At 45.9% G+C, this 27,003-nt stretch overlaps 1 protein-coding gene across 1 annotated transcript; it reads right to left on the bottom strand.

Moving 5' to 3' along the window:
- Positions 1-23,159: 23,159 nt before the first annotated feature.
- LOC119278934 (gibberellin receptor GID1-like) lies at positions 23,160-25,873 on the bottom strand. Its single transcript, XM_037560319.1, has 2 exons — positions 25,696-25,873; positions 23,160-25,072 (listed from the first exon to the last, which is right to left on the bottom strand). Exons 1-2 carry the CDS (start codon positions 25,732-25,734, stop codon positions 24,044-24,046), a joined length of 1,068 nt encoding a protein of 355 aa, XP_037416216.1. The 5' UTR covers positions 25,735-25,873; the 3' UTR covers positions 23,160-24,043.
- Positions 25,874-27,003: the final 1,130 nt, after the last annotated feature.

Here is a 27,003-nt window from a genome sequence, read left to right as displayed (position 1 = left end):
CCTCTCCACCAACAAAGAAGAATTGAGTATCTGGTATGGGAACTCCCCTTGGCAACTTCCAAGCTTGGGGGAGTGCCCCGGTGAAAGAACATGCGGTGCCCCCATGTTTGGTTTTGGTAATTGATGACAATCTCTATGGACTAATGGTTGCATTGAGTTATATTTGAAGGTTTTGTCCATAGGCTTTTCTTGGAGTACATGTGTTGGGTTCAAGGAGAGTTTGTGTCGACCAAGGTGCTATTCAAGGAATTACCTAAAGATTGGTCTTGTGAGAGGTTGATCAAGACTAAGTCAAAGAGTGAATCAAGATGATCAACCCACAAAGAGTAGAAGATGTACCGAGAGGGATCAAGTGATCCCATGGTATGGTAAGCATTGCCAATTACGCTTTGTGTACTAACCCATGGTCTTCGTGAGGGTTCTTTGTGGGGTTAGGTTGCGGTGTGCGAGTTCAAGTGGAGCATCACGAAGAGATCAAATGCTTGAAGCTTGCCGTCCTTTGTGGTGACAATGGACTTGTGAAGATGTGCGGAAGAGTGGCTCACCCATAGTGGAGTATGGGGGAGCAATCAACTAGTCTTCATCGAGTCAACCCAATCAAGAAAGGTGGTCCAACTTGAGGGAGTCAAGATCGTCATCATCTAGCTCAAATGTACCATGTGCAAGGCAAAGGTTTGCCCTTGGTAGGTTTTCTATTTTACCGGTCTCATGATGGTAGTTGGGAGACCGGGTTATAGGATCGATTGTCGTACTATCAAGGGGGGCTCTCAATGAGTAGCTTGATCGTATCGTTCATAGAGAGCTCAAACCATTGCATCCTTGCATCATCTTTCTTGGTTCTTGTTTGGTTCTCTTTGTGAGTCTTAGAGCTTATGGTCATCTTGATGACAAGCTTGAGTTCATCGAAAACAGAGTTCGCATGCATCTTCTATGATGTTTTCGATGTTGGAGGTTTTGCCGGTTCTTCTCGGTTGGAGGTTTCTCTCCTCTATTTGTTGGCATACCTCCGCTGTTTTGATGCTACTCGTCGTCTTGTTTCCAACAAGCTTGAGTTTGCTCAATTCGGAGCTCATATGCAGAAGTTATGGCAGTTCTGGTTTTCTTGAGTGTGGTTTTTGTCAGGGTCCCAGCGGTAGTACCATGGTGCCCAGCGTTAGTACCGCTGAGGAGTCACAAGCGGCAGTACCGCTCTACAGCGGTAGTACCGGCGGTGACTCCGCAGCAGTACTACCGTTGGCTTACCAGGTCCCTACCACGTCGATTCGAGGGGTCTTTTTCTGTGTCGGATTGTGCGGTACCTCGCCGCGGCAGTACCGCTCCTTAGCGGCAGTACCGCCCTTCCTCTGCGGTAGTACCGCCCGATTCCCTCTTTCCCTTTACCCTTCATTCTGCGCGGCAGTACCGCCGAAGGGTGCGGTAGTACCGCCTAACCCAGCGGTAGTACCGCTGTCTCCTACGGTACTACCGTCCCAAGGTTCATGTTTTGTTGCTCCTTTCCCTGTTTCTTCCTCCTGAGCGGTAGTACCGCTCATGGAGCGGTAGTACCGCTCTCTGCGGGGCTGAGTGGGGGATAACGGTTGGATTTTCCCCCTCCTATAAAAGGGGGTCTTCTTCCCCTTTGAACCTTATCTTTTGAGCTTGTGTTCTTCCCCCATTGTTGACCTTCTTCGAGCTTGCTAACTCTCAATACCTCCATGGATTCTTGCTAGTTTTTGAGGGAAAAGAGAGAGGAGATCTAGATCCACATTTCCACCAATCACTTTCTCCTCTATGTGAGGGGAACCCCTTGGATCTAGATCTTGGAGTTCTTGGTGTTCTCTTTCTTGTTCTTCCTCTCATTTTCCTCCCTAGCATTAGTTGCTTCGGTGGGATTTGAGAGAGAAGGACTTGGGCACTCCATGTGCCCTTGCCATTGCATTTGGTGCATCGGTTTGAGTTCTCCACGTGATACGTGGAAGTTACAAGTTGAGAAGCTTATTACTCTTGGGTGCTTGGTACCCTTGAGCTTGTTCCTCTTGGGTGCTTGGGCGCCCTAGACGGTTGTTGGTGTTCGGAGCTCAATCATTGTGGTGCAAAGCTCCGGGTAAGCATCGGGGTCTCCAATTAGGTTGTGGAGATCGCCCCGAGCAATTTGACGGGTACCGGTGACCGCCCCCAAGGGTTGCCAAAGTGTACGGGTTCGGTGACCGCCCCCAAGGGTTGCCATTTGTACGGGTTCGGTGACCGCCCTCAAGGGTCCCTTAGTGGAATCACGGCATCTTGCATTGTGCGAGAGCGTGAGGAGATTACGGTGGCCCTAGTGGCTTCTTGGGGAGCATTGTGCCTCCACACCGCTCCAAACGGAGATTAGCATCCGCAAGGGTGTGAACTTCGGGATACATCGTCGTCTCCTCGTGCCTCGGTTATCTCTTACCCGAGCCCTTTACTTATGCACTTTACTTTGTGATAGCCACATTGTTCTTTGTCATATATCTTGCTATCTCATAGTTGCTTATCTTGCTTAGCATAAGTTGTTGGTGCACATAGGTGAGCCTAGTTGTTTTAGGTTTATGCTTGGCAAATTAACCGCTAGGTTTATTCCGCATTTGTTCAAGCCTAAACCATAATTATTTTAAAGCGCCTATTCACCCCCCCTCTAGGCGACATCCATGATCTTTCACCCGGTATTGTATCACCATCACTTTTATCTTTACTGCTTTTCTTAGTTCGATCCTTTTGATAATATTTTGATATAGTAGAATAAAAGTTCTTAGTATGATCTAGTTGTGAGTTTTGCTTTATGATCCTTCTATGTAATTGAGTCCGTGAGCTATATATAAGAAAGATTAGTGTTGAGTCAAGGGCTTGCTTATTTTGCCATGATCTTGAGTGAATAAAGAAAAGAGAAGGAATAAAAAGAAATAAAAGAGATTATATGGATCTTATGGAGAGTAATGAGCTCACATAGAAAGAGTATGATGAATAAAAGTTGTTGAGAGTTGACAAACATAGTTTTGGTCATCGTTGCAATTAATAAGAAGTAATAAAGAAAGGGAGGTCTTCACATATAAATATACTATGTTGGACATCTTTTATGATTGTGAGCACTCATTAAAATATGACATGCTAAAGAGTTGAAGTTGGACAAGGAAGACAACGTAATGGGTTATGTTTACTTACATCCGAGACAAATTATATTGTCATGGATCATCCAACATGATTGAGCTTGCCTTTCCCCCTCATGCTAGCCAAATTCTTTGCACCAAGTAGAGATACTACTTGTGCTTGCAAACACCCTTAAACCAGTTTTGCCATGAGAGTCCACCATACCTACCTATGGATTGAGTTAGATCCTCCAAGTAAGTTGTTATCAATGCAAGCAATAAAATTACTCTCTAAATATGTATGACTTATTAGTGTGGGAGAAAATAAGCTTTAGACGATCGTGTGATATGGAAGAAATAAAAGTGACAAACTGCATAATAAAGGTCCACATCACAAGTGGCAATATAAAGTGACGTTCTTTCGCATTAAGATTTTGTGCATCCAACCATAAAAGCGCATGACAACCTCTGCTTCCCTCTGCGAAGGGCCTATCTTTTACTTTTATCTCCCACCTTGCATAAGAGTCATGGTGATCTTCACCCTTCCTTTATACATTTTATCTTTTGGCAAGCACAACATGTTGGAAAGATCCTGGTATATATGGCTAATTGGATGTGAGTTTTCATGAACTATTATTGTTGACATTACCCTTGAGGTAAAACGTTGGGAGGCAAAACTATAAGCCCCTATCTTTCTCTGTGTCCGCTTAAAACTCCATACTAATAAGTATTGCGTGAGTGTTAGCAATTGTGAAAGACTATATGATAGTTGAGTATGTGGACTTGCTGAAAAGCTCTTATATTGACTCTTTCCTATGTTATGGTAAATTGCAATTGCTCCAATGACTGAGATTATAGTTTGTTATTTTCAATGAAGTTTATGATTCATACTTGAAATTGTGATTGAATTGTTACTCTAACATCATAGATCATATGACAAGAATTATATAAGTTGCTATTCTAAGAATGATCATGATGCCCTCATGTCCATATTTTATTTTTATCGACACCTCTATCTCTAAACATGTGGACATATTTTTCGATTTTGGCTTTCGCTTGAGGACAAGCGAGGTCTAAGCTTGGGGGAGTTGATACGTCCATTTTGCGTCATGCTTTTATATCGATATTTATTGCATTATGGGCTGTTATTACACATTATGTCACAATACTTATGCCTATTCTCTTATTTTACAAGGTTTACATAAAGAGGGAGAATGCCGACAGCTGGGATTCTGGGCTGGAAAAGGAGCAAATATTAGAGACCTATTCTGCACAGCTCCAAAAGTCCTGAAACTTCACGGAAGTCATTTTCAGAATACATAAAAAATACTGAGCGCAAGAAGTTCCAGAGGAGGGCCACACCCTGCCCACGAGGGTGGCGGGCGCGCCCCCTACCTTGTGGGCCCCCTGGTGGCCCTCTAATGCCCATCTTCTGCTATATGGAGTCTTTCTATGAGGAAAAAATCATAAGCAAGCTTTCGGGACGAGACTCCGTTGCCACGAGGCGGAATCAATCTAGGGCTCCGGCGGAGCTGTTCTGCCGGGGAAACTTCCCTCCGGGAGGGGGAAATCATCGCCATCGTCATCACCAACGATCCTCTCATCGGGAGGGGGGTCAATCTCCATTAACAACTTCACCAGCACCATCTCCTCTCAAACCCTAGTTCATCTCTTGTATCCAATTCTTGTCTCCAAGTCTGAGATTGGTACCTGTGGGTTGCTAGTAGTGTTAATTACTCCTTGTAGTTGATGCTAGTTGGTTTATTTGGTGGAAGATCATATGTTCATATCCTATATGCATATTAATACCCCTCTGATTATGAACATGAATATGCTTTGTGAGTAGTTACGTTTGTTCCTGAGGACATGGGAGAAGTCTTGCTATTAGTAGTCATGTGAATTTGGTATTCGTTCGATATTTTGATGAGATGTATGTTGTCTCTCCTCTAGTGGTGTTATGTGAACGTCGACTACATGACACTTCACCATTATTTGGGCCTAGAGGAAGGCATTGGGAAGTAATAAGTAGATGATAGGTTGCTAGAGTGACAGAAGCTTAAACCCTAGTTTATGCGTTGCTTCGTAAGGGGCTGATTTGGATCCATATGTTTCATGCTATGGTTAGGTTTACCTTAATACTTTTGTTGTAGTTGCGGATGCTTGCAATAGAGGTTAATCATAAGTGGGATGCTTGTCCAAGTAAGGACAGTACCCAAGCACCGGTCCACCCACATACCAAATTATCAAAGTACCGAACGCGAATCATATGAACGTGATGAAAACTAGCTTGAGGATATCCCCATGTGTCCTCGGGAGCACTTTTCTCTATAAAAGAATTTGTACAGGCTTGTCCTTTGCTACAAATGGGATTGGGCCACCTTGCTGCACTTTATTTACTTTTGTTACTTCTTGCTCTTTACAAATTATCTTATCACAAAACTATCTATTAGCTATAATTTCAGTGCTTGCAGAGAATACCTTGCTGAAAACCGCTTAACATTTCCTTCTGCTCCTCATTGGGTTCGACACTCTTACTTATCGAAAGGACTACGATTGATCTCCTATACTTGTGGGTCATCAGAGTCCCACCCGGACACGGGACAAAGCCTTCAATCTTGTATCTTCATAGTCCAACAGTCCGGCCAAAGTATATAGTCCGACTGTCTGAGGACCCCCTAATCCAGGACTCCCTCAATGATGACGATGATTTCCCCCTCCGGGAGGGAGGTTCCCCAGGCGGAATCGCTCCGCCAGAGGGCAAAAGTGCTCTTGCCCAAGTTTCACCTCGAGACGGCGGCGCTCCATCCCGAAATTTCTCTCTTTTTTTTCTAGGTCAAAATGACTTATATACCAGAAGATGGGCACCGGAGGTGGGCCTGGGTGAGCACAACCCACTAGGGCGCGTTTGGGCTCCCTGGCGTGCCCAGGTGGGTTGTGCCCACCTGGTGGGCCCCCTCTGGTAGTTATTTGCTTCAATATTCCTCAAATAATCCATAAAAAATCTCCATGAAGTTTCAGCATGTTTGGAGTTGTGCAGAATAGGTGGCCTGGCGTAGGTTTTCTAGGTCTAGATTTCCAGCTGCCGGAATTCTCCCTCTTTGTGTATACCTTGCATATTATCAGATAAAAGGCATTAGAATTACTCCAAAAAGCATTATTATGGATAAAAACATCATAAATAGCTGTAAGAAAACATGATGCAAAATGGACGTATCAATCACGAACAGTTTATTTCGGTGAACTGTATGCCGTATATCACACACACCTTGATATGGCTGCCCATTTCTGTTGTTCTATCTCATCGCAAACAATTCATATGGATCAGCCATATGCCCTGCATCACACACGCATCTAAAATCTGAACCGTGTTTGATGTATACACCATCACAAATGTTCTGCATCTTTTTTATTGTTTTTTACATCATTGTTGTGATTAATGCATTGCACGCAGTTTCATCGAAGCGTCTCTGATTGTAGTGTTGCATTAGCAGCATCCTGCAATAGTGTTGTTGCAACAGAAGCATGCACATCATTTTTGTTTTGATTGATCCTCTTGGGAACCCATGCCATGTTCTTCTTTCTCAGATCTTGTGCACTAAGATTTTGCAATTCCTTCTTTTGCCAATACAATAAGCTGAGTGGGCATCTCGGTTGTGTTTCTGTTTTGACCAATGGCAATTCTTTCTTGGCCTTGTGCACTCTCAACTTCTTTTCTTCAGATTTGGCACTTTGACTCTCAATAATTGGTTGCTTTATCTCATTGCCTTTAGTAACCAATGTCAACACTTCAATTGGCTCTTTTTCATTTGAGATCAAATCTAAAGTAGCACTCTTATGACCATCTCTTTTAACGCAGTAAACTTGCTAGACCAGCTCTTTCTTCTTCCTTGAGCTCCGTACTGACTCCTTATGATTGAAATGGTCTTTAACATGTGATTGTTCAAATATTGATCTTCTCGGATCTGCATCATATTGGTGAGATGGTCTAAAGTAAGATGGAGAATGTGCCCTTGTATCTTACATGTCCCATGATGGATATGGATCTATATGAGCATAGGGAGACATCACAGCATTGGCATTGGTGGCCCAAAATAAGGATATGAATATGTTGCATGAAAATTCTCACTTTGCCAATACCGATCCTCATATTTGCGCCGTGGGGTGATCTTGGTTTCTTTGCATGATTTGGCTGATAAGCATTCTTCTCTTCACTCTTCTTTTGATATTTATTCAATAGTTCAACAAAGGTGATTGTTGTTCTCTTACACTTGCGCTTATTTCAGCCTTTGTTTTCTTTTGCATTGCTTTCCTTGATCATTGGATTTGCTTGCTGCCCCCAGTCCTTGGCGTCTTCATTGTAGCTTTAATGGAATTCTCGCCCTCAAGATTATGTTCATTTTGCTCTTCAACAACTTATTTACTTGAAAACTTGATCCCGTGACCTGCAGTCTTTACCTTCTCTTTAAATGGAAGGCTTGATGAAGCCGATGCAAAAAGTTTTTGCCATCAGGACCAATCGGATTAGACCGGTCATCTCTTGGTGTTTCAACAAATTTCAATCGTCCTTTTTCAATGGCCAATTTAACTATTTGGTGAAACATATTGCAATTTTGGAAATTATGTTTGAACGAATGATGCAAGCTACAACGCATTCCTCCTTGGATTGATGGCTTAACATGGTGATCAAGAATTCTAATATAATTATTTGTCAACAAAAAATCAAATATTTGATCACACGTGTTTGAATTGAAGGTATACTTCTTATTCTCGAACCGATCTTGTTGTGAGAACGGCTTTGTATTCAGATTTGGAGTCTTCCATTCGGCTATGCATTGTGTTTTACACTCTATCTCCAATGTCTTTGTATAAGATATTATATTAGCGTGGGATTTCTCAATAGAATTTAACCTTGGCTTTAAATTTCTAAAACAAAGATAGTTAGAACATTCATGTCCGAATTGATACCAAGTGTAAGCCAAGTAAGAAATAAGCAAAGCTACCCAATTTGACTTGAACTTTAGATAAAGCAATGGCGAAAGCCTTGGCTGCAATAATAATTCACTATCGGTCTTTATAAATGGCACAATGGGTTGACCGATATTCTCTAGAAAATTTTTATTACTAACAAGTAAATTACACCTCTTCATTGGTCTTTCAAAATTACTTATGAGAATTTTTCTAGTAGATGCATCAACTATGAAGTTGCGACCAAATTAGAAAATTGGTAAATTACTTGCTAGGCATACCTCTTCAAATATGTTGGGAGAGCATGCTGGTGGTGTGACTTGAACAATATCTTGCTCCATCTTTGGATGGCTCCCCAATGCCTTATCATCATCTTTTTGTTGATTCCATGCATCATTACTTTAAAGATCCTTGTCAGCCGAACTTTGTTAGGCTACTTGCTCTTGTCCTTGAGGGTTGTCAATTTCTACGGCACGAAACTAATATGGCAGGAAGTAGGTTCCATTAACTTAAAAAAATCAAGCACTATTGTTTTCCTATGCTTGCCATGCCCTTTATCAGTGATGCTTGCCTCTTTGGATTTGATGAATTAGAAATATATACTACTTGATTCGGCTTTTTCAACCAAAGCACTTTTAGCTCCTAAATCATTATTCTTTTCACCGGTTATATCAATTGGCAATGCTTCTTTTCTTTGAGCCAATTCCCTATCAGTTCTCTCTTGGTGAAGTACTTGCACCCTATCGCGCAAAGCTTTAACTCCCCTCTCAATTTCAGCCCACTCTAGATCAGTTTGCCCCTCAATGCTTTTAAGATCTTTCGGCAATGAACTGTTAGTGTTGTCGAAATTTTGCAACTGTGTAGGGGATGCATAATATGATACGGTACTAGGTGGAGGTGTATGCACTGTTGTATAACTATATGCTCTCTCGCCAACTCTATCAATTGATGAAGTTTTTCATCTTCTTGCAAAACTCTAGCCTTTATTGCAGCTGAAAGCACAAGTGCTCCCTAGGTGGTTTTGATAATTGATGACAACATATCTCTTGTTGGACTAACATTTCTATCTAGCATGTTTCAGATAAGTTCAACAATGGAGTGGCATGGACTAAAGGTTGTGGGAACTCCTTCAAGATGCTAAGGACAAAGGATTGGCTAAAGCTTCAAGCTCAAGACTCTTCATTTTACATTTTAGTGATCCAAGATCACATTGAGTCCATAGGAAAAGCCAATACAATCAAGGAGGGATGAGGTGTTGCTTAATGAGCCTCTTGCTTCATGTGCTTAATGATATGCTCCAAAACCCTCAACTACTTTCCCATATCCACATATGACCTAAACCCTAAGCCAAACTCGGTCCTACCGATTCTTCCTATCCGGCGCCACCGAGATTCGCTTGTCATTAGCCACTACCAAACCCTAGCAATTCGGTCCTACCGATAGGGATCTCGGTCTCACCGAGATGGGATTGCAAACTCTATGTTTCCCTTTCGTAACTTTTCGGTCTCACCGAAAGAGCGAAACGGTCCCACCGAGATTGCAATGTAAACTCAGTGTTTCCCCTTTGTAACTTTTCGGTCTCACCGAGTTCCACTCGGTCTCACCGAAAGAGCAAATAGGTCCCACCGAGTTTGCCTGACCAACTCTCTGGTTAGCTAATTACCAAATTCGGTCTCACCGAGTTTATGTAATCGGTCTCACCGAGATTACGTTATGCCCAAACCCTAACCATATCGGTCCTACCGAGTTGCATGTCAGTCCCACCGAAAATCTCTAACGGTCACTAGGTTTACATTTTCGGTCCGACCGAGTTTATTGATTCGGTCCCACCGAGATTGGAAATCTGTGTGTAACGGTTGGATTTTGTGTGGAGGCTATATATACCCCTCCACCTCCTCTTCATTCGAAGAGAGAGCCATTAGAACGCATACACCATTCCAACTCATATGTTCTGAGAGAGAACCACCTACTCATGTGTTGAGACCAAGATATTCCATTCCTACCATATGAATCTTGATCTCTAGCCTTTCCCAAGTTGATTTCCACTCAAATCTTCTTTCCACCAAATCCAAATCCTATGAGAGAGAGTTGAGTGTTGGGGAGACTATCATTTGAAGCACAAGAGCAAGGAGTTCATTACCTACACACCATTTGTTACTTCTTGGAGAGTGGTGTCTCCTAGATTGGCTAGGTGTCACTTGGGAGACTCCGACAAGATTGTGGAGTTGAACCAAGGAGTTTGTAAGGGCAAGGAGATCGCCTACTTCGTGAAGATCTACCGCTAGTGAGGCAAGTCCTGTGTGGGCGATGGCCATGGTGGGATAGACAAGGTTGCTTCTTCGTGGACCCTTTGTGGGTGGTTGCTTCTTCGTGGACCCTTCGTGGGTGGAGCCCTGTGTGGACTCGCGCAACCGTTACCCTTGGGTGGAGCCCTGTGTGGACTCCCGCAACCGTTACCCTTCGTGGGTTGAAGTCTCCATCAACGTGGATGTAGGATAGCACCACCTATCCGAACCACGAGAAAAACATCCATGTCTCCAATTGCGTTTGATCTCTCCAAACCCTTCCCTTTACATTCTTGCAAGTTGCATGCTTTACATTCCGCTGCTCATATACTCTTTGCATGCTTGCTTGATATGTATTGTGTGTGTTGAAATTGTGCCTAAACTCCACTTAAACCGAAAAAGCTTAAAAATTGCAACTTGAGCATTATGTGTCTAATCACCCCCTCTAGACACATCTACTTCTAGATCCTACAAGTGGTATCAGAGCAAAAGATTATCAAGGAAAATACCTTCATGCTCATGAGTCCTTCTTGCAAACAGTATGTACATAAGCAAGAACTCCTCATACTCATGATTTTGATGCATATACTTACCTTGTGGTCTTGAGTTGGCTTAGAATGGAATGGACCTGCACAAACAAGGTTAGATAACATAGGTACGTCCACTAGCCAGAGCAAACAAAAGAAACCACAAGAATACCAAGACTGGGATGACATGTAGAGTGTGAGTACAAGGTACCACATTGAATTCAACATGTCCCCAAGAATAAAGATATGCAATGAATTTGACTGATTTCTTTTCCTTAGGTGTCTTGCTCCCCCTGAATCGTACATGGGATATTGGGAGAAGATAAGAAACAGAAAATCAGAGCTGAAAGATATGAATAGAACTTAATTCAAATGAGTTCATATGAACATGTCTTTCCCCCAAAAAGACATGTGGCATCTCTCCTCTTGAACATCAAGCATCTGGGATCCTTGAGTATTCTCTCCCCCTTGGAGATTTCTTTCTCCCCCTTAATATATGGGATCCTTGAGTATTCTCTCCCCCTTAGTACTTTCTCCTTTGTAGGTGATAAGCTTTTGATGTGATCTCTCTCTCTCTGATGATAAGCTTTGATGTGATCTCTCTCTCCCCCTTTGACATCAATTTCCAAGAAGGTTTTTCCTGGAATCCATCGAATAGGTTTGGTCCTTGAGATTCAGTACAAAGCAGGGAATAAAACTGTGATGCTTGTAGAGGACAAGATTCATTGAGTGGAGCTGGATCAGAAGAAATATAGAATATGTGGCAAACTGTTTTTCCTGTTGCGAAATCGGTGGCACCGAGTGGCATGTTTCGGTAGTACCGAAGGGATTCGGTTGGACCAAAAATGGCAACGGCCCTCGAAACTTGCTGAAAACAACGGCCCTCGAAAATATGTCACCTTTGGTGATAATTCAAAGGGTAAAGTGGTTGGCCTTGGTAAGGTGGCCATCTCACATGATAGTTCCATTCAAAATGTCATGCTCGTTGAATCTCTTGGCTACAACTTACTTTCAGTATCTAGACTTGCTAATTTTGGTTTGAATGTCCTATTTACTGAGGTAGATTGCCAAGTATTTCGTCGAGACAATCATAAAATGGTCTTTACGGGTATGCGTAGAGGTGATCTTTACATTGTCGATTTCTCTAAAGAGGCACAACCTAAAACTTGCTTTGTTGCTAAATCCTCAAAAGGTTGGTTGTGGCATAGACGACTAGGTCACGTTGGCATGAGAAACCTTGACAAGCTTATTAAGGGAAATCATATCCTTGGAGTTAACAATGTCATATTTGATAAGGATAGACTTTGCAGTGCTTGTCAAGCAGGTAAACAGGTTGGAGGAAGACATCCCGTGAAGAACATCATGACCACAAGGAGGCCACTCGAGCTACTTCACATGGATCTTTTTGGTCCCAACGCCTACAAGAGTCTCGGTGGAAATTCTTTTGGTCTAGTTATAGTTGATGACTTTTCAAGATTTACGTGGGTGTTCTTTCTTAATGACAAGTCGCAGGTCCAGAAGATCTTCAGAAACTTCACTAGGAAGGCCCAAAATCAGTTTGATGTGAAGATCAAGAAGGTTCGGAGTGACAACAGAACGGAGTTCAAGAACGCAAATGTGGACACCTTTCTTGACGAAGAAGGGATTTCACATGAGTTCTCGGCTACGTACACACGTCAACAAAATGGAGTTGTTGAGAGGAAGAACCGGATGCTCATCGAAATGGCAAGAACGATGCTTGATGAATACAAGACGCCAAATCACTTTTGGGCAGAAGCGGTTGAGACAGCTTGTCACGCAACAAATCGCTTATATCTTCACAAGCTACTTGGCAAGACAGCATATGAGCTTCTCACCGGTAACAAACCCCAAGTTGGATACTTTCGAGTATTCGGCTCAAAGTGCTACATTCTTGATAAGCAGCGTCGTTCAAAGTTTGCTCCTGAAACTCATGAAGGTTTTCTACTTGGTTATGGCTCAAACTCTCACACTTACCGTGTCTACAACAATTTCACCCGAAAGGTTGAAGAGACGGTAGATGTGAAGTTTGATGAATCTAATGGCTCGCAAGTAGAGCAATTGCCAATTGATGTAGGAGACAAAGACTCTTCAGAAGCAATTCAAGACTTGTCCATCGGCAAAATTCGTCCAACGGAGGTGAAGGAGAGTACTTCATCCGTCCAAGTGGAAGCTTCTACTTCATGACAAGGTGAACCAAGAATCGACACGGAAGCATCCACAAGTGGGACACACCAAGATGAAGAAAACGAGGAAGTACGTCAAGATGAACATCAACAACCTCCTTCTCCACCACGACAAGAGAACGACGACGTCAACAATGAAGAAGGCCAAGAAGAAGAACAAGATGGAGAAGATGTTCAACGAAGACCCAAGCAGAAGCTCTCACGAATTTGAGCAAGAATTGCCAAAGATCATCCCGTCGAGCAAATCCTCAATGATATACAAACCGGGAGAATCACTCGCTCAAAAACCCATTTAGCTAACTTTTGTGAAAACTATTCATTCATCTCTAGCATTGAACCAATGAAGGTTGAAGAAGCATTGGAAGATCCGGATTGGATAAACGCTATGCATGAAGAGCTACATAATTTTGAGAGAAACCAAGTTTGGACATTGGTTGAGAAGCCCGACAACAACCACAACATCATTGGTACCAAATGGGTGTTTCGCAACAAGCAAGATGAAGATGGACAAGTGGTTCGCAACAAAGCACGTCTCGTCGCCCAAGGGTACACACAAGTCAAAGGTATGGACTATGGTGAGACGTATGCTCCCGTTGCTAGACTTGAGTCCATTCGCATCTTACTTGCCTATGCTAATCACCATAATATCACCTTGTACCAAATGGACATTAAAAGTGCTTTTCTAAATGGTGAAATAGAGGAGGAAGTTTATGTTAAACAACCTCCCGGCTTTGTCAATCCTAAGAAACCAAATCATGTTTACAAACTTCACAAAGCTCTTTATGGTCGTAAACAAGCTCCTAGAGCATGGTATAAATGCTTGACCAAGTTCCTTACTACAAGTGGTTTTGAAATTGGTAAAATTGATTATACTCTTTTTACTAAAAGGGTTAATGGAGAACTATTTGTATGCCAAATTTATGTTGATGATATCATATTTGGTTCAACTAACCCTCTCTTTAGTGAAAAGTTTGGAAAGCTAATGTCAGAGAAGTTTGAGATGTCTATGATGAGTGAACTCAAATTCTTTCTCGGGTTGCAAATCAAGCAAACTAAGGAAGGTACATTTGTCTCTCAAACAAAGTACACCAAGGACTTATTCAAGAAGTTCAATATGCAAGAATGCAAAGGTATGTCTACACCCATGCCTAGTAGTGGACATAATGATTTGACCAAAGATGGTGAACCTGTTGATCAAAAGGTTTATCGCTCTATGATTGGTTCATTGTTATACCTATGTGCTTCACGTCCCGATATTATGCTAAGTGTGTGCATGTGTGCACGATATCAAGCTGCTCCTAAAGATTGTCATCTTAAGGCTGTGAAAAGGATAGTGATATATTTAATCCATACACCAAATTTTGGCATTTGGTATCCTAAGAGGTCTTATTTTGATCTTGTTGGCTATTCTGACTCGGATTATGCCGGAGACAAGGTTGATAGAAAGTCCACTTCGGGTACTTGTCAATTTCTTGGCAGATCTCTTGTGTCTTGGTCTTCCAAGAAACAAAACTCGGTATCCTTATCCACCGCCGAAGCGGAATACATTGCCGCTGGTTCATGTTGCGCTCAATTACTTTGGATGATCCAAACTCTTAAAGATTATGGGATTTATGTGAAACATGTTCCACTGCTTTGTGACAATGAAAGTGCTATCAAAATTGGTCATAATCCTGTACAACATTCTCGAACTAAGCATATTGAAGTTCGTCATCATTTCATTCGAGATCATGTTGCTAAGGGTGACATCAATCTTAAGCATGTTCGCACCGACAAGCAATTAGCGGATATATTTACTAAACCACTTGATGAGAAAGTGTTTTGCAGGTTGAGAGGAGAATTGAACATCATTGATGCTTCGAACTTGGAGTAGAAACTCCATTGGATACATGCAAGACATGAGCTTATGACTAATCCATGATATATCTCTTATGATAACTATCTTATGTCTTGGATATATTTGCACCTTGCATGTTGTCTAACCCATGTAGGTGCTTGGTTGAATCTAATTCCATGAGATTGCGACTCACTCATATATTGAGCAATCTCTACATCACCAAGACTCTACACAATAGTGGTTGAAGACAGGGAAGCACAAAACCACTCAAACATATCCTTTGACAAATTCTATGTTAAGCTTCATGATTGTCATTTTTGGATACACAAGTGCTCTTCCTTGCAAGAACTAACCCATGTAGGTAGATGAACTCAAACTCCAAGTGGTGCTCCCAACTCTTGATGAACTACATCAACCTTGAGCACCCACACAAGTTCAACTACATGAGCAAGAACCACACCACCACCCAAGGTATGTTATTCCATCTTAGAGAAGCTTTACTCCAAGACATGAGTCAAAGCAACTCAACAAGATGTGAATACATCAAGATGCTTAAACGAAAAATGGTAACCCCATTTTGAGCTTAAACGATGAGTATGACCTATGATCAAGTGTTCTCACTTGACTCCTAAGTCAATATACTCTAACATAGGTGACTATGTCACCGCCCAATTCTAGATGAAGTTCTCTTGTGTTCTTTTCTGAGTTATTGCATTTGTCCCTTGCATATTTGTTCCCTTCTTTTTCAAACAAAACAAAAACAAAAACTTCATCTAGAAACTTTCACTCTTTTCTTTTTTTCGTTCTTGTTCTGCATATTTCTGCATCAAATTCATTGCAAATCTTTGTGAGATCTTTCTTGACTAGTGAGCTGAGGTGACAAGTGTTTTTCTCTGTGATGAACTCGGTTTCACCGAATTGCCATTTTCGGTCCAACCGAATCCCTTCGGTACTACCGAAACATGCCACTAGGTGCCACCGATTTCGCAACAGAAAAAACAGTTTGCCACATATTCTATATTTCTTCTGATCCAGCTCCACTCAATGAATCTTGTCCTCTACAAGCATCATAGTTTTATTCCCTGCTTTGTACTGAATCTCAAGGACCAAACCTATTCGACGGATTCCAGGAAAAACCTTCTTGGAAATTGATGTCAAAGGGGGAGAGAGAGATCACATCAAAGCTTATCATCAGGGAGAGAGAGATCACATCAAAAGCTTATCACCTACAAAGGAGAAAGTACTAAGGGGGGGAGAATACTCAAGGATCCCATATATTAAGGGGGAGAAAGAAATCTCCAAGGGGGAGAGAATACTCAAGGATCCCAGATGCTTGATGTTCAAGAGGAGAGATGCCACATGTCTTTTGGGGGGAAAGACATGTTCATATGAACTCATTTGAATTAAGTTCTACTCATATCTTTCAGCTCTGATTTTCTGTTTCCTATCTTCTCCCAATATCCCATGTACGATTCAGGGGGAGCAAGACACCTAAGGAAAAAAAATTAGTCAAATTCATTGCATATCTTTATTCTTGGGGACATGTTGAATTCAATGTGGTATCTTGTACTCACTCTCTACATGTCATCCCAGTCTTGGTATTCTTGTGGTTTCTTTTGTTTGCTCTGGCTAGTGGACGTACCTGTGTTATCTAACCTTGTTTGTGCAGGTCCATTCCATCCTAAGCCAACTCAAGACCACAAGGTAAGTATATGCATCAAAATCATGAGTATCAGGAGTTCTTGCTTATGTACATACTGTTTGCAAGAAGGACTCATGAGCATGAAGGTATTTTCCTTGATAATCTTTTGCTCTGATGCATATGGCCAAGATGCATGTAACACATTGCCTACTCTGTCATGGTTATGCTCTCACATGCCTCTATATTTCATATTTACATGGGTGCATACATGTAGGGGGAGCCTCTGCTCGTTACATGTCCTTCCAAAGCTTTACTTGTTGTTCTTTATATCTTTATCTAAAGCTTTGATGTATGTTGCCATCAATTACCAAAAAGGGGGAGATTGAAAGAACAAGTGCTCCCTAGGTGGTTTTGATAATTGATGACAACATATCTCTTATTGGACTAACATTTCTATCTAGCATGTTTCAGATAAGTTCAACAATGGAGTGGCATGGACTAAAGGTTGTGGGAGCTCCTTCAAGATGCGAAGGACAAAGGATTGGCTAAAGCTTCAAGCTCAAGACTCTTCATTTTACATTTTAGTGATCCAAGATCACATTGAGTCCATAGGAAAAGCCAATACTAGCAAGGAGGGATGAGGTGTTGCTTAATGAGCCTCTTGCTTCATGTGCTTAATGATACGCTCCAAAACCCTCAACTACTTTCCCATATCCACATATGACCTAAACCCTAAGCCAAACTCGGTCCTACCGATTCTTCCTATCCGGCGCCACCGAGATTCACTTGTCATTAGCCACTGCCAAACCCTAGCAATTCGGTCCTACCGATAGGGATCTCGGTCTCACCGAGATGGGATTGCAAACTCTCTGTTTCCCTTTTGTAACTTTTCGGTCTCACCGAAAGAGCGAATCGGTCCCACCGAGATTGCAATGTAAACTTAGTGTTTCCCCTTTGTAACTTTTCGGTCTCACCGAGTTCCACTCGGTCTCACCGAAAGAGCAAATCGGTCCCATCGAGTTTGCCTGACCAACTCTCTGATTAGCTAATTACCAAATTCGGTCTCACCGAGTTTGTGTAATCGGTCTCACCGAGATTACGTTATGCCCAAACCCTAACCATATTGGTCCTACCGAGTTGCATGTTAGTCCCACCGAAAATCTCTAACGGTCACTAGGTTTACATTTTCGGTCCGACCGGGTTTATTGATTCGGTCCCACCGAGATTGGAAAACTGTGTGTAACGGTTGGATTTTGTGTGGAGGCTATATATACCCCTCCACCTCCTCTTCATTCGAAGAGAGAGCCATCAGAACGCATACACCATTCCAACTCATATGTTCTGAGAGAGAACCACCTACTCATGTGTTGAGACCAAGATATTCCATTCCTACCATATGAATCTTGATCTCTAGCCTTTCCCAAGTTGCTTTCCACTCAAATCTTCTTTCCGCCAAATCCAAATCCTATGAGAGAGAGTTGAGTGTTGGGGAGACTATTATTTGAAGCACAAGAGCAAGGAGTTCATTACCTACACACCATTTGTTACTTCTTGGAGAGTGGTGTCTCCTAGATTGGCTAGGTGTCACTTGGGAGCCTCCGACAAGATTGTGGAGTTGAATCAAGGAGTTTGTAAGGGCAAGGAGATCGCCTACTTCGTGAAGATCTACCGCTAGTGAGGCAAGTCCTGTGTGGGCGATGGCCATGGTGGGATAGACAAGGTTGCTTCTTCGTGGACCCTTTGTGGGTGGTTGCTTCTTCGTGGACCCTTCGTGGGTGGAGCCCTGTGTGGACTCGCGCAACCGTTACCCTTGGGTGGAGCCCTGTGTGGACTCGCGCAACCGTTACCCTTCGTGGGTTGAAGTCTCCATCAACGTGGATGTAGGATAGCACCACCTATCCGAACCACGGGAAAAACATCCGTGTCTCCAATTGCGTTTGATCTCTCCAAACCCTTCCCTTTACATTCTTGCAAGTTGCATGCTTTACATTCCACTGCTCATATACTCTTTGCATGCTTGCTTGATATGTATTGTGTGTGTTGAAATTGTGCCTAAACTCCACTTAAACCGAAAAAGCTTAAAAATTGCAACTTGAGAATTATGTGTCTAATCACCCCCCCTCTAGACACATCTACTTCTAGATCCTACAGCAGCATAATCAGGAAACAACCCCCTTTTATGGCATGTGCAAAATTAGATGATGGCATGTGCACTCCAGCAAAATTTTCACTTATTTGGCTATAACCATGAAGGTGTGGAGCCGAATTATGATCATCTATAGTTCCGTATGGTGCTGAAAAATTACTAACATGACGGTTGAGAGTAATTGGCCAATTCCCCTATCCGTCGGCATGTTTGGATTAACATGTTGCAAATTAGTCGCCTACGAATAAAAAGGTGAAACACTATGTTGCATGACATTGAAAGTTTCTACATGGGGCATTTCAACTTGATTAACCAAACTCATCATGTTGTTCATCGGCATATGAGTTTGTGGGGTTGCCGATGCATGGGAATTGGAATACATATGTTGCATGTTGCTAAAATTATATGAGGTAGAAGCATGGAGATTTTGTTGCATCGGCTCTTGCACATAATTAAATGCATGATTAATAAAACTAGGGCTAGCCGATATATTATGCTCATTAGGCGATCTAGCAACAACATATGGATTATTTGCATCTACAAAGGAGAATTGGGTACTCATATTACCTTTGTGGATTGCAGCAATTTGATGACGATCTCTTCGTAGCAAGAACAGGCCGGAGACCGTTCGAAGCTTCGTCCCCAGCGGAGTCACCAAAAAGTGTGTTCGCACATGAACATGTCACCGTATACCCTCGACGCCGGGGTGATGCACCGCAGCTCACGTTGAAGGAGACACGGCCGGAAGCGCGATACACAAGCAATCCGGCGGGCGCTTTTGTAGACCCGAAACCTCACACGCCCGGGAGGGACCCCGTCAGGGTGCGCGGCGGCTATGGGCTTCCCTAGGTCGACCCGATAGCCCATAGGGCCTCGAGGTTCGCCGCCCTGCAACAAGAAAAATGAACGAAGAATGAGGGAGAAGAAGAACAAGGGAGAGAGATAAAAATAAAGGTAAAAAGTGGTAGGTGATTCTGTTGATTGTGTATTGTTTTTCAATCGGCCATCACCTCTCATCTATTTATGAGGCGGCTGGACTTCCCTACAAGAAAAGGACTCCAAATCCAAATCTTTCCAAAATTAACCGAACTCGGATTTAGGCAACTCTGAAACAACAGTTCGGTTTTTGGGTCGCACAGGCCACAAACAACCTCGGATGAAGATGAGCCCAAAAGGAAATTTGACCATTTCGACGAGGCAAACAACTTTTATGTTGAATGTTTTTTTGATTCGAGGTCATCTTCAAGGCCGAATCGCCCTTATACTGATTAGATTCGTAAAAAACTCCAGTTTCGATCTGGACCGGACTGTCCGGTCATAATAGAAGGTTTGGATGATTTTGACGAGCCTGACCGGCAGTCTGGTCCTAATTTCCGGACAGTCCGGTCACAACAGGAGCTTTGGACGTCCGGCCATGACCATAGTTTTTGCAACATTGCACTGTTTTGGCTCGTACTTTTGCAAATGACCTTGGATTAAGACGATTTATATATCAACTTCATCCGTTTCGACGAGATGAAGAACTTTCATGTTGAATTTTTTTTCCATCCTAGGTGATCTTAATTACATTTCAGGACATATCATAATCTGATGTCAACACGGGCATTTCTGAAATTGCCGCACTTCTTGCATCTGAGCTCCGTTTTGGACTATCTTTGTATCCATCTTGATCTTCTCGAAGAGAGCCATCCAATAATGACTTACAACCAAAAATTTGACTTATTGCTACAGGTTCAAGTCACTCTTTGCGATCATGCCATTATCGAGCGTCAACAGTTATAGCGGTTATATTATGCATGTTTAAATTGAATGTTTTTATGATATATATTATGTAGTGTGTGAAGTTCATGCGACTAGGATAAAAAAAGCTACACAATTTTGTTTTTACTCCACTAAGTATAGAGTTCATGCGGCTATGTGCGGCCACAGTTAGTGGAGTAAATTTTTCCTCCGCCAACTTTACTCCATTGGATCCTCCATAAACTTTTAGGGAATCAGTTAGAGTTGCCCTTCCAGGGCAAGGTTTGGACAGATGAAGATGCATGTTGGCAAGTTGTTGCATCAGGGAAGGATTTTAGCAGAAAGCAGCCCACCCTCATGTTGTGATGCCTACTGCTGCTGCATCGTCGAAGAGGCGAACCTGTGAGGGCTGCTGCCTCATTCTAGGACAAGTGGGTCTGGGGAAAGTGAGAGACCCCTTTTATCAAAAAGGAAGTGAAAATTCGCTCTTAACTAGTACTCCCTCCATTCCAAAATATAGTGCGCCCACACTTTCCGAGGTCTAACTTTGACCATAAATTTAACCAACGATACCAACTGCGGCGGAAGAAAAAAAATTTGCTCCCGCCGCAATCGGTCTTGGTAGTTAAATTTACGGTCAAAGTTGAAACACATGGATAGAGAAAGCACTACATTGTGGAATGAAGGGAGTAGTAGGAGTGAATGTTACTGGCAGCAAGTGGTAGATAGATCGTACGGCTCACTATTCATCCGAGCGTCGGTTTCCCGGTTGTCCAGGTCTGGAGATAAGGGGAAGATTTGTCCGCCGGAGCCGCTTAATTAGACGTCGCCGGCTCCAGTACGTACCACGTACAGACGCACATAAATGAGCCTGGCGGAGTGTTAGGTTCGTCCAAGCAAAGAGCGTTTTACACATGGCCAACCGGAGGCCACGAGTACCGGCCAGCAAGCCAGCCAAAAAATCGAACGGGCCAGGATTATTTCTCGCAGAAATATTTGGATTCGGTACGACCTTCCGACGTGCATAATTGTACCGCCCGGAGCGGAACACATGGCATTACTGTTTTAGCACTGTTCGTGTCTGGTACCGCCAAGCCGGCAACACGCACCTCCCGGATAATATCTCGGCCTTTCTGCCCCGGTTAATCATGCGCCTAGAAAGACACAAGAGTAACAATAATTATTTGGATAATTTATTAGCACTCCCTCTGAATTGATTGACGTAACCTCTATACAATGTCTAACCTAGGTGTGAGCGGAGCAGAATTGAGGTGTGGTATTTCTGGCGCATGGATGGAGATGGATGAAGCACCAGAAAAGAAGAGAGGAAAATAATTACCATCCATGTCTAATAGTAGATCTTTTTGCCAATTTAATCCCCACACCGGCGCCGGTCCGTCCGTCCGAGAAGAAACAATTGGAAGAGATGGACACGGCGGGCGAGCGAGCGACGAGTGACACCGACCGGCGGGGCAGTGACAGGAGTAGCAGCCAGTATAGCAGCAGTAGAAGGAAAGGAAAGGAAACCCGAAGCAAAGGTGGTTGGAGTGGACGGGGGAGAAGCCGAAAGGGAACAAGGCCGCCCGCCCGCCCGCCCGCCGGGGGAACTCCAAAAAACGCCGCGCTTTGTCCGTTGGACGTGGTGCGCCAAGCCTTGACTTTGCACGCCGCGATCGAGGCCGGCCGGCTGCCGCGGATGGATGCCACCGCCGCGCCGTGGCCGGGGTGGATATACAATGCAGAGCGGCAGTAAATGAGAACACGGGGCAGCGCAGCAGGACCCGTTTGTCTTTTTCAGGAGACTTGCGCCACCTTTGCTCGCGAGCGTCAATGTTTTCAACCGCTGCGCTGCGCTCCGTGACTTTAAAGCGCACGAGAAAGCCAGCAGCAGCCTCCCTCCGTTCCTTGCCCTCGGCCCTTCGCCGCCCCGGAGATGATGCCACGCCTCTCTTTTTTCATCATCAGCCAGGCAATGCTGCAACTCCCAGCAGAAAAATGCAACACAGATGTCGCGGTGCTGTTTTGGACACTGCTCCAGCCATTTGTCCCTCTCTGCCTCGAGAGGATCCTATTCCCATCCCGTACGAGGCGCCCTCTCCCGCACGACTGAGCGCCCGAAATGGGTAGCTGCAGCACGCCATTGGCAAAGCACGCACGGCCCTCCTGCGTGCAAGAATGACTTGCATGCACGCACGCGCTCACTGCAGAATAATGTCACATTCACCCACACCAGCCACAGCCCCAGCAGCAGCGTGATCAGATCACAACAGCTACTACTCCTACAAAGCAACAACCACAAGGAAGGGAGGGGGAAGTGACACGGTCCGGTCCATTCGCGTTGCAACGGGGGCACGCAACGGGACGCAACACATCACTTTCCGATCGCCGACAGACCACCGTTCCACCCAAGTATACCCGCCACAGAATTAGCTAGCTGCCCAAATTTCGCGTGGAGGCACGCAGGTGACGACGCCACGTGGCGCCAGGAGCAATGGACAAAACAGCCATCATCATCGCCCCGAACCAAAGCCCTACGACAAGAGTACCGTGGTACTCTCCATTTAGTATTTGAGAATCAAAGAAATAAAAACCTTGCATATCCAACATAATTGGTTCGAAATGTTGGCATCATCTACTTTTACCAGTACCACATTCTTCACCGACACCCATGTGGATGAAAAAAACCCGGAATGGATGGATCAACCAAGCACAGTACACGCGTTACAGCACTCGCAGTCCAAAGTCCAAACATGTGTATACATAAGGATCATCAGATCAGAGTACATCAACCAGAAAAGGAGAGAAAGATACAAAAAAAGTTAGAGGAGAATTTATACTGCTAGCCTAAGACTAGACTACTACTGGTCTGGACTGGACTAGAAGCATATATCATCACCACACAGGATAGATAGATAGATAGATAGACAGACAGGTGTATTTTTCACATGCACGGATTGGACGAGAGTGAGCTGAGAGAGCACCATCCAATCCAACCCAACCCGTAGCTGACACAAGAAAGAAACTACCACATCAACAGCAACAAAAGACTCACCGTTGATCGATCGATCGATCACTGTACACATAACGTTAGACACATCTTCCCTCAAGGATAAGCAGGCAGCAGCAACAGAGGATGAAGGTGAAATAATATGCTCCTCTCCATCAACCAATGTCAAATGGTACATGCTGGAGCGGAGGCACTCTCTCTCTCTTGTCTTAGCCCCAGAGGCAAACACATGGATGGATACAGATCATCGGAGTTCCAAGGATCACACCGACCGATCGGCCGGCGGAACAATTAGTGGGACGACAATGGCTTCCCTCGCTCCGACGAGGTCGAGCCATTGAGTTTTATCATCAGAAGGACAGACGGACAGACGTGGGGATCCCCTTTGGAGCCTAGAGATCACTTGCCGGAAGCCATTGCCGGGCTCCAAGATGACATCCCCAACCAGCAGCAGCAGCAGCACCGGCAGCAGTAGTATAAGAGATACTAGTATAAGTCAAGCTTACCATTTAGCTTCCTATAGGCAGCAGTACGTACGTACGTATTTGATTGCGTCGGGACGGACGGCGAGCTCATCCACGACGAGACGACTGGGCTGGTGTATGTACTACAGGAGGTTAGCTCGGACGAACTCGGCGATCTCCTCCATCACCTCGTGGTAGTGGTTCGTGTTGGACAGCAGGTAGAAGCCGATGGTGGCCTTCTCGCGGTGCACCAGCTTCACGTCGTGCCCGTCCTCCCGGAGGCCCTCCGCGTAGCCCAGCTGCCGGTCGCAGGTGAGGTCCAGCCCGGACACGATGATGAGGCTCTTGGCGAACGGCAGGCCCCTGAGCCGCCGCCCGTTCGGCCCGAACGGGTTGCACGCCGGGTGGTCCCGGTCCGCGTCCTCCGGCAGGTACGCCTTCCAGTACCAGTCCCTGTCCTGGAGCGTGACGAAGTACTTGCCGTCGAGGCGCCGCTCCGACTCGGTGCGCTCCACGCCGCCGAACATGGCGTTGAGCAGGATGTTGCCGTGTATCTTGATCCCCTCCTCCGCGGCGCGCACGGCCACGTGGTGCGCGATGTTGCCGCCGGAGCTGTCGCCGGCGAGGAACACCCGGAGCCGCGCGTCGCTCCCGCTCCGCAGGAACGGCTGGGCCTGCGCCCACTTGAGCGCGGCCCACCCGTCGTCGTACGCGCACGGGTACCGGTGCTCCGGGGCGCGCCGGTAGTTGACGGACACCACCACGCCCTTGCTCAGCTTCACGAACTGGCGGCAGAGGTTGTCGTAGATGGTGGTGCTGGACGCCGAGTGCGCGAAGCTGCCGCCGTGGAAGAAGATGATCACCGGGAGCGGCTCCGGGGACGGCGCCCCGCCGAGGAACTCGAGGATGGGCAGGGTGAGCGCGGCGGCGCCCTCGGCGGCCGCGGCGGCGTTGCCGGCGACGGCGCGGTAGATGCGCGCCTCGAGGCCGACGGAGTGGTCGATGACGTGGTCGAAGGAGGAGACGCCCTCCACCGGCCTGGGGTTGGCGGGCACCCGGCGGTCCATGTACTCGGCGAGGTCGCGCTCGAAGGTGCCGTCGGGGCGGCGCAGCATGTGGTACGACACCTTGAAGTTGGAGATGAGCACCCATGTGTGGAGCGGCACCACCGTCTGCACAGCACGACAAAGCCAGCAGCAACAGTGAGACAGAGACCACCAACAAAAAACACTCCCAATCACACCTCGCAACGAAACGAAACGAAAGGAATCCTCCTATTTCTTTGCTGATTCGCGCGCGGACAGGAGCGCAATGCGAGGCGCCGTGTTGCGGTCGCGTCTTGCTAGAAAAGATGCAAGCTTTGGGCCGGCGCTCTGCGGCGCGCGCGCGCACGGCCGGACGGATGGATGCGGATGAATGATTTGTTGCTTGTTGGGTAGCTGTGCTGTGTTAGTATCGGCCGGGCACCCCCCTAAAACAACCGGGGCAGGCGAGAGGGGAATAAAATTGGGGTTGAGCCCAAAGGGGAAACAAAGGCAGCGACGGAGCGAGCGAGAAATCGCAGGCCAGGCCCCAATCCCCTCTCCCACCGTCTCAACTCGGCCGTAAAGCGGCGGGGGCGGGGGCGGCACAAATCGAGAATCGCGCGGGCGGCGGCGCCCACACGGCAAGAAGAAGGCCCGGAAACGAGAACCCGGACACGAGCGCAAGGACGGAGGCCTGCACATGCGGCGCTAGTGCCCCGAAACAGGCGCGGGAGGCGCCAAACCAGGGAGGAGGATGGAGAAGGACGGACCTTGCACTCGTTGCGGTTGACCTCGTCGCTGCCGGCCATGTCGGCGGGCGCTACCTCCTCTCGGTCTCGGCGCTCGGGTCTCAGCTGCTGCAGGCAGGAGCAAGATCTCCCCCGGGGAACAGAGGATGGCGCTCGCCGCTTCGCTCACGGCATGGGGGGGCGCCAAGAAAAGCGCGAGGTGGATCCCGCCCGCCGAGTCCTCCGGCCGGAGCCCAGCCGCCGGCGATCTCCTCCCTCTCCGAATCCCCCTCCCTAGTGGGCACCTCGAGCGACGAGAAACCGGGCAAGCAGTCGCGAGGGGGCGAACAGTGGTGCGAGGGCGTACGAGGCTCGGCTCGGCTCGGCTCGCGCGGGTCGAGAGAGCGCGCGCGGTGGTGAGCTGTGGCGTGAAGCAGAGGGGGACGAATGGGGATGGGGGGAGGGGGGTGGCGATGGAAATAGGGGAGGGGGGAGGGGGGAGGGGAGCGGACGGGGGAGACGACAAAACCGGGCGGCTCGAAAAGTAAAACTTGCGCGTGCGGGGCCCACCCCACTTGCCCCTAGCTAAGCTGCCATTGCCAATATAGTTATGTATATTTGTTTTTCCTCTCTCCCTCTCCTGGTCTGTTTGTTTCGTTTATTATTGTTTTGGACGGTTTCGTGGGATGGATGCGCGTGGCCTCTGAGAATTGAGACTTCCTTTTCTCCTCCTCTCTCTCCCTTTGTTTTTGGCCGCTCTCTTTTAGACGGACGGCGGCAGGGCAGGGAACTCGACGACGAACTGTTAGGTGCACCAAATCGTGGACGCTTGTAGGAGTACGTGTGTATACGCGCGTACGTGGACGTCGCGTCGCGCGCTGCCACCGAGTCACCAGCGGTTTAGAAGGCACGGGGAAAAAGCCCGAGTTCGATTACTCACACTACTAAAATAGATCTAATACATCCATATCTGCGACAAGCAATTTAAAATGAAGGGATACGTTTTAGCGGAGTATTTAACAAAAAATTACCACATTTCATGGAAACGTTCCTACAAACTATTACTTTATAAATTTGTGTCGAAACTATCATTTTCTCACTAATCCTTGACTAAAAACTACCATGTCTGAAAAGACCCCGATTTGCCTCTTCTAAACACGTTTCTGACTGGTTGGGCCCACACGTAAGAGTTGACGTGGCACATTAGCAAAATCTGTTTGAAGGCGGCCGAGGAGCTCGCGGCCGCCGGCGAAGGGCGCAGGGCGGGCGGCTCCGGTGGCTCCAGCAGCGACCCGCGGCAGCTCCGGTGGCTCCAGCAGCGACCTGCGGCAGCTCCAGCGCCGACCCGCG

Source organism: Triticum dicoccoides, chromosome 1A (genome assembly GCF_002162155.2).
Source record: "Triticum dicoccoides isolate Atlit2015 ecotype Zavitan chromosome 1A, WEW_v2.0, whole genome shotgun sequence".
NCBI lineage: Eukaryota > Viridiplantae > Streptophyta > Magnoliopsida > Poales > Poaceae > Triticum > Triticum dicoccoides.
This window is presented reverse-complemented; position numbering and strand designations above follow the sequence as displayed.

Excerpts from the sequence above, each read along its gene's own strand:
- LOC119278934 (XM_037560319.1), bottom strand. The coding sequence starts at position 25,734 with ATGGCCGGCAGCGACGAGGTCAACCGCAACGAGTGCAAG. Across the intron at positions 25,073-25,695 it reads TCAACCGCAACGAGTGCAAG|ACGGTGGTGCCGCTCCACAC; the intron begins GTCCGTCCTTCT and ends CGTGCTGTGCAG.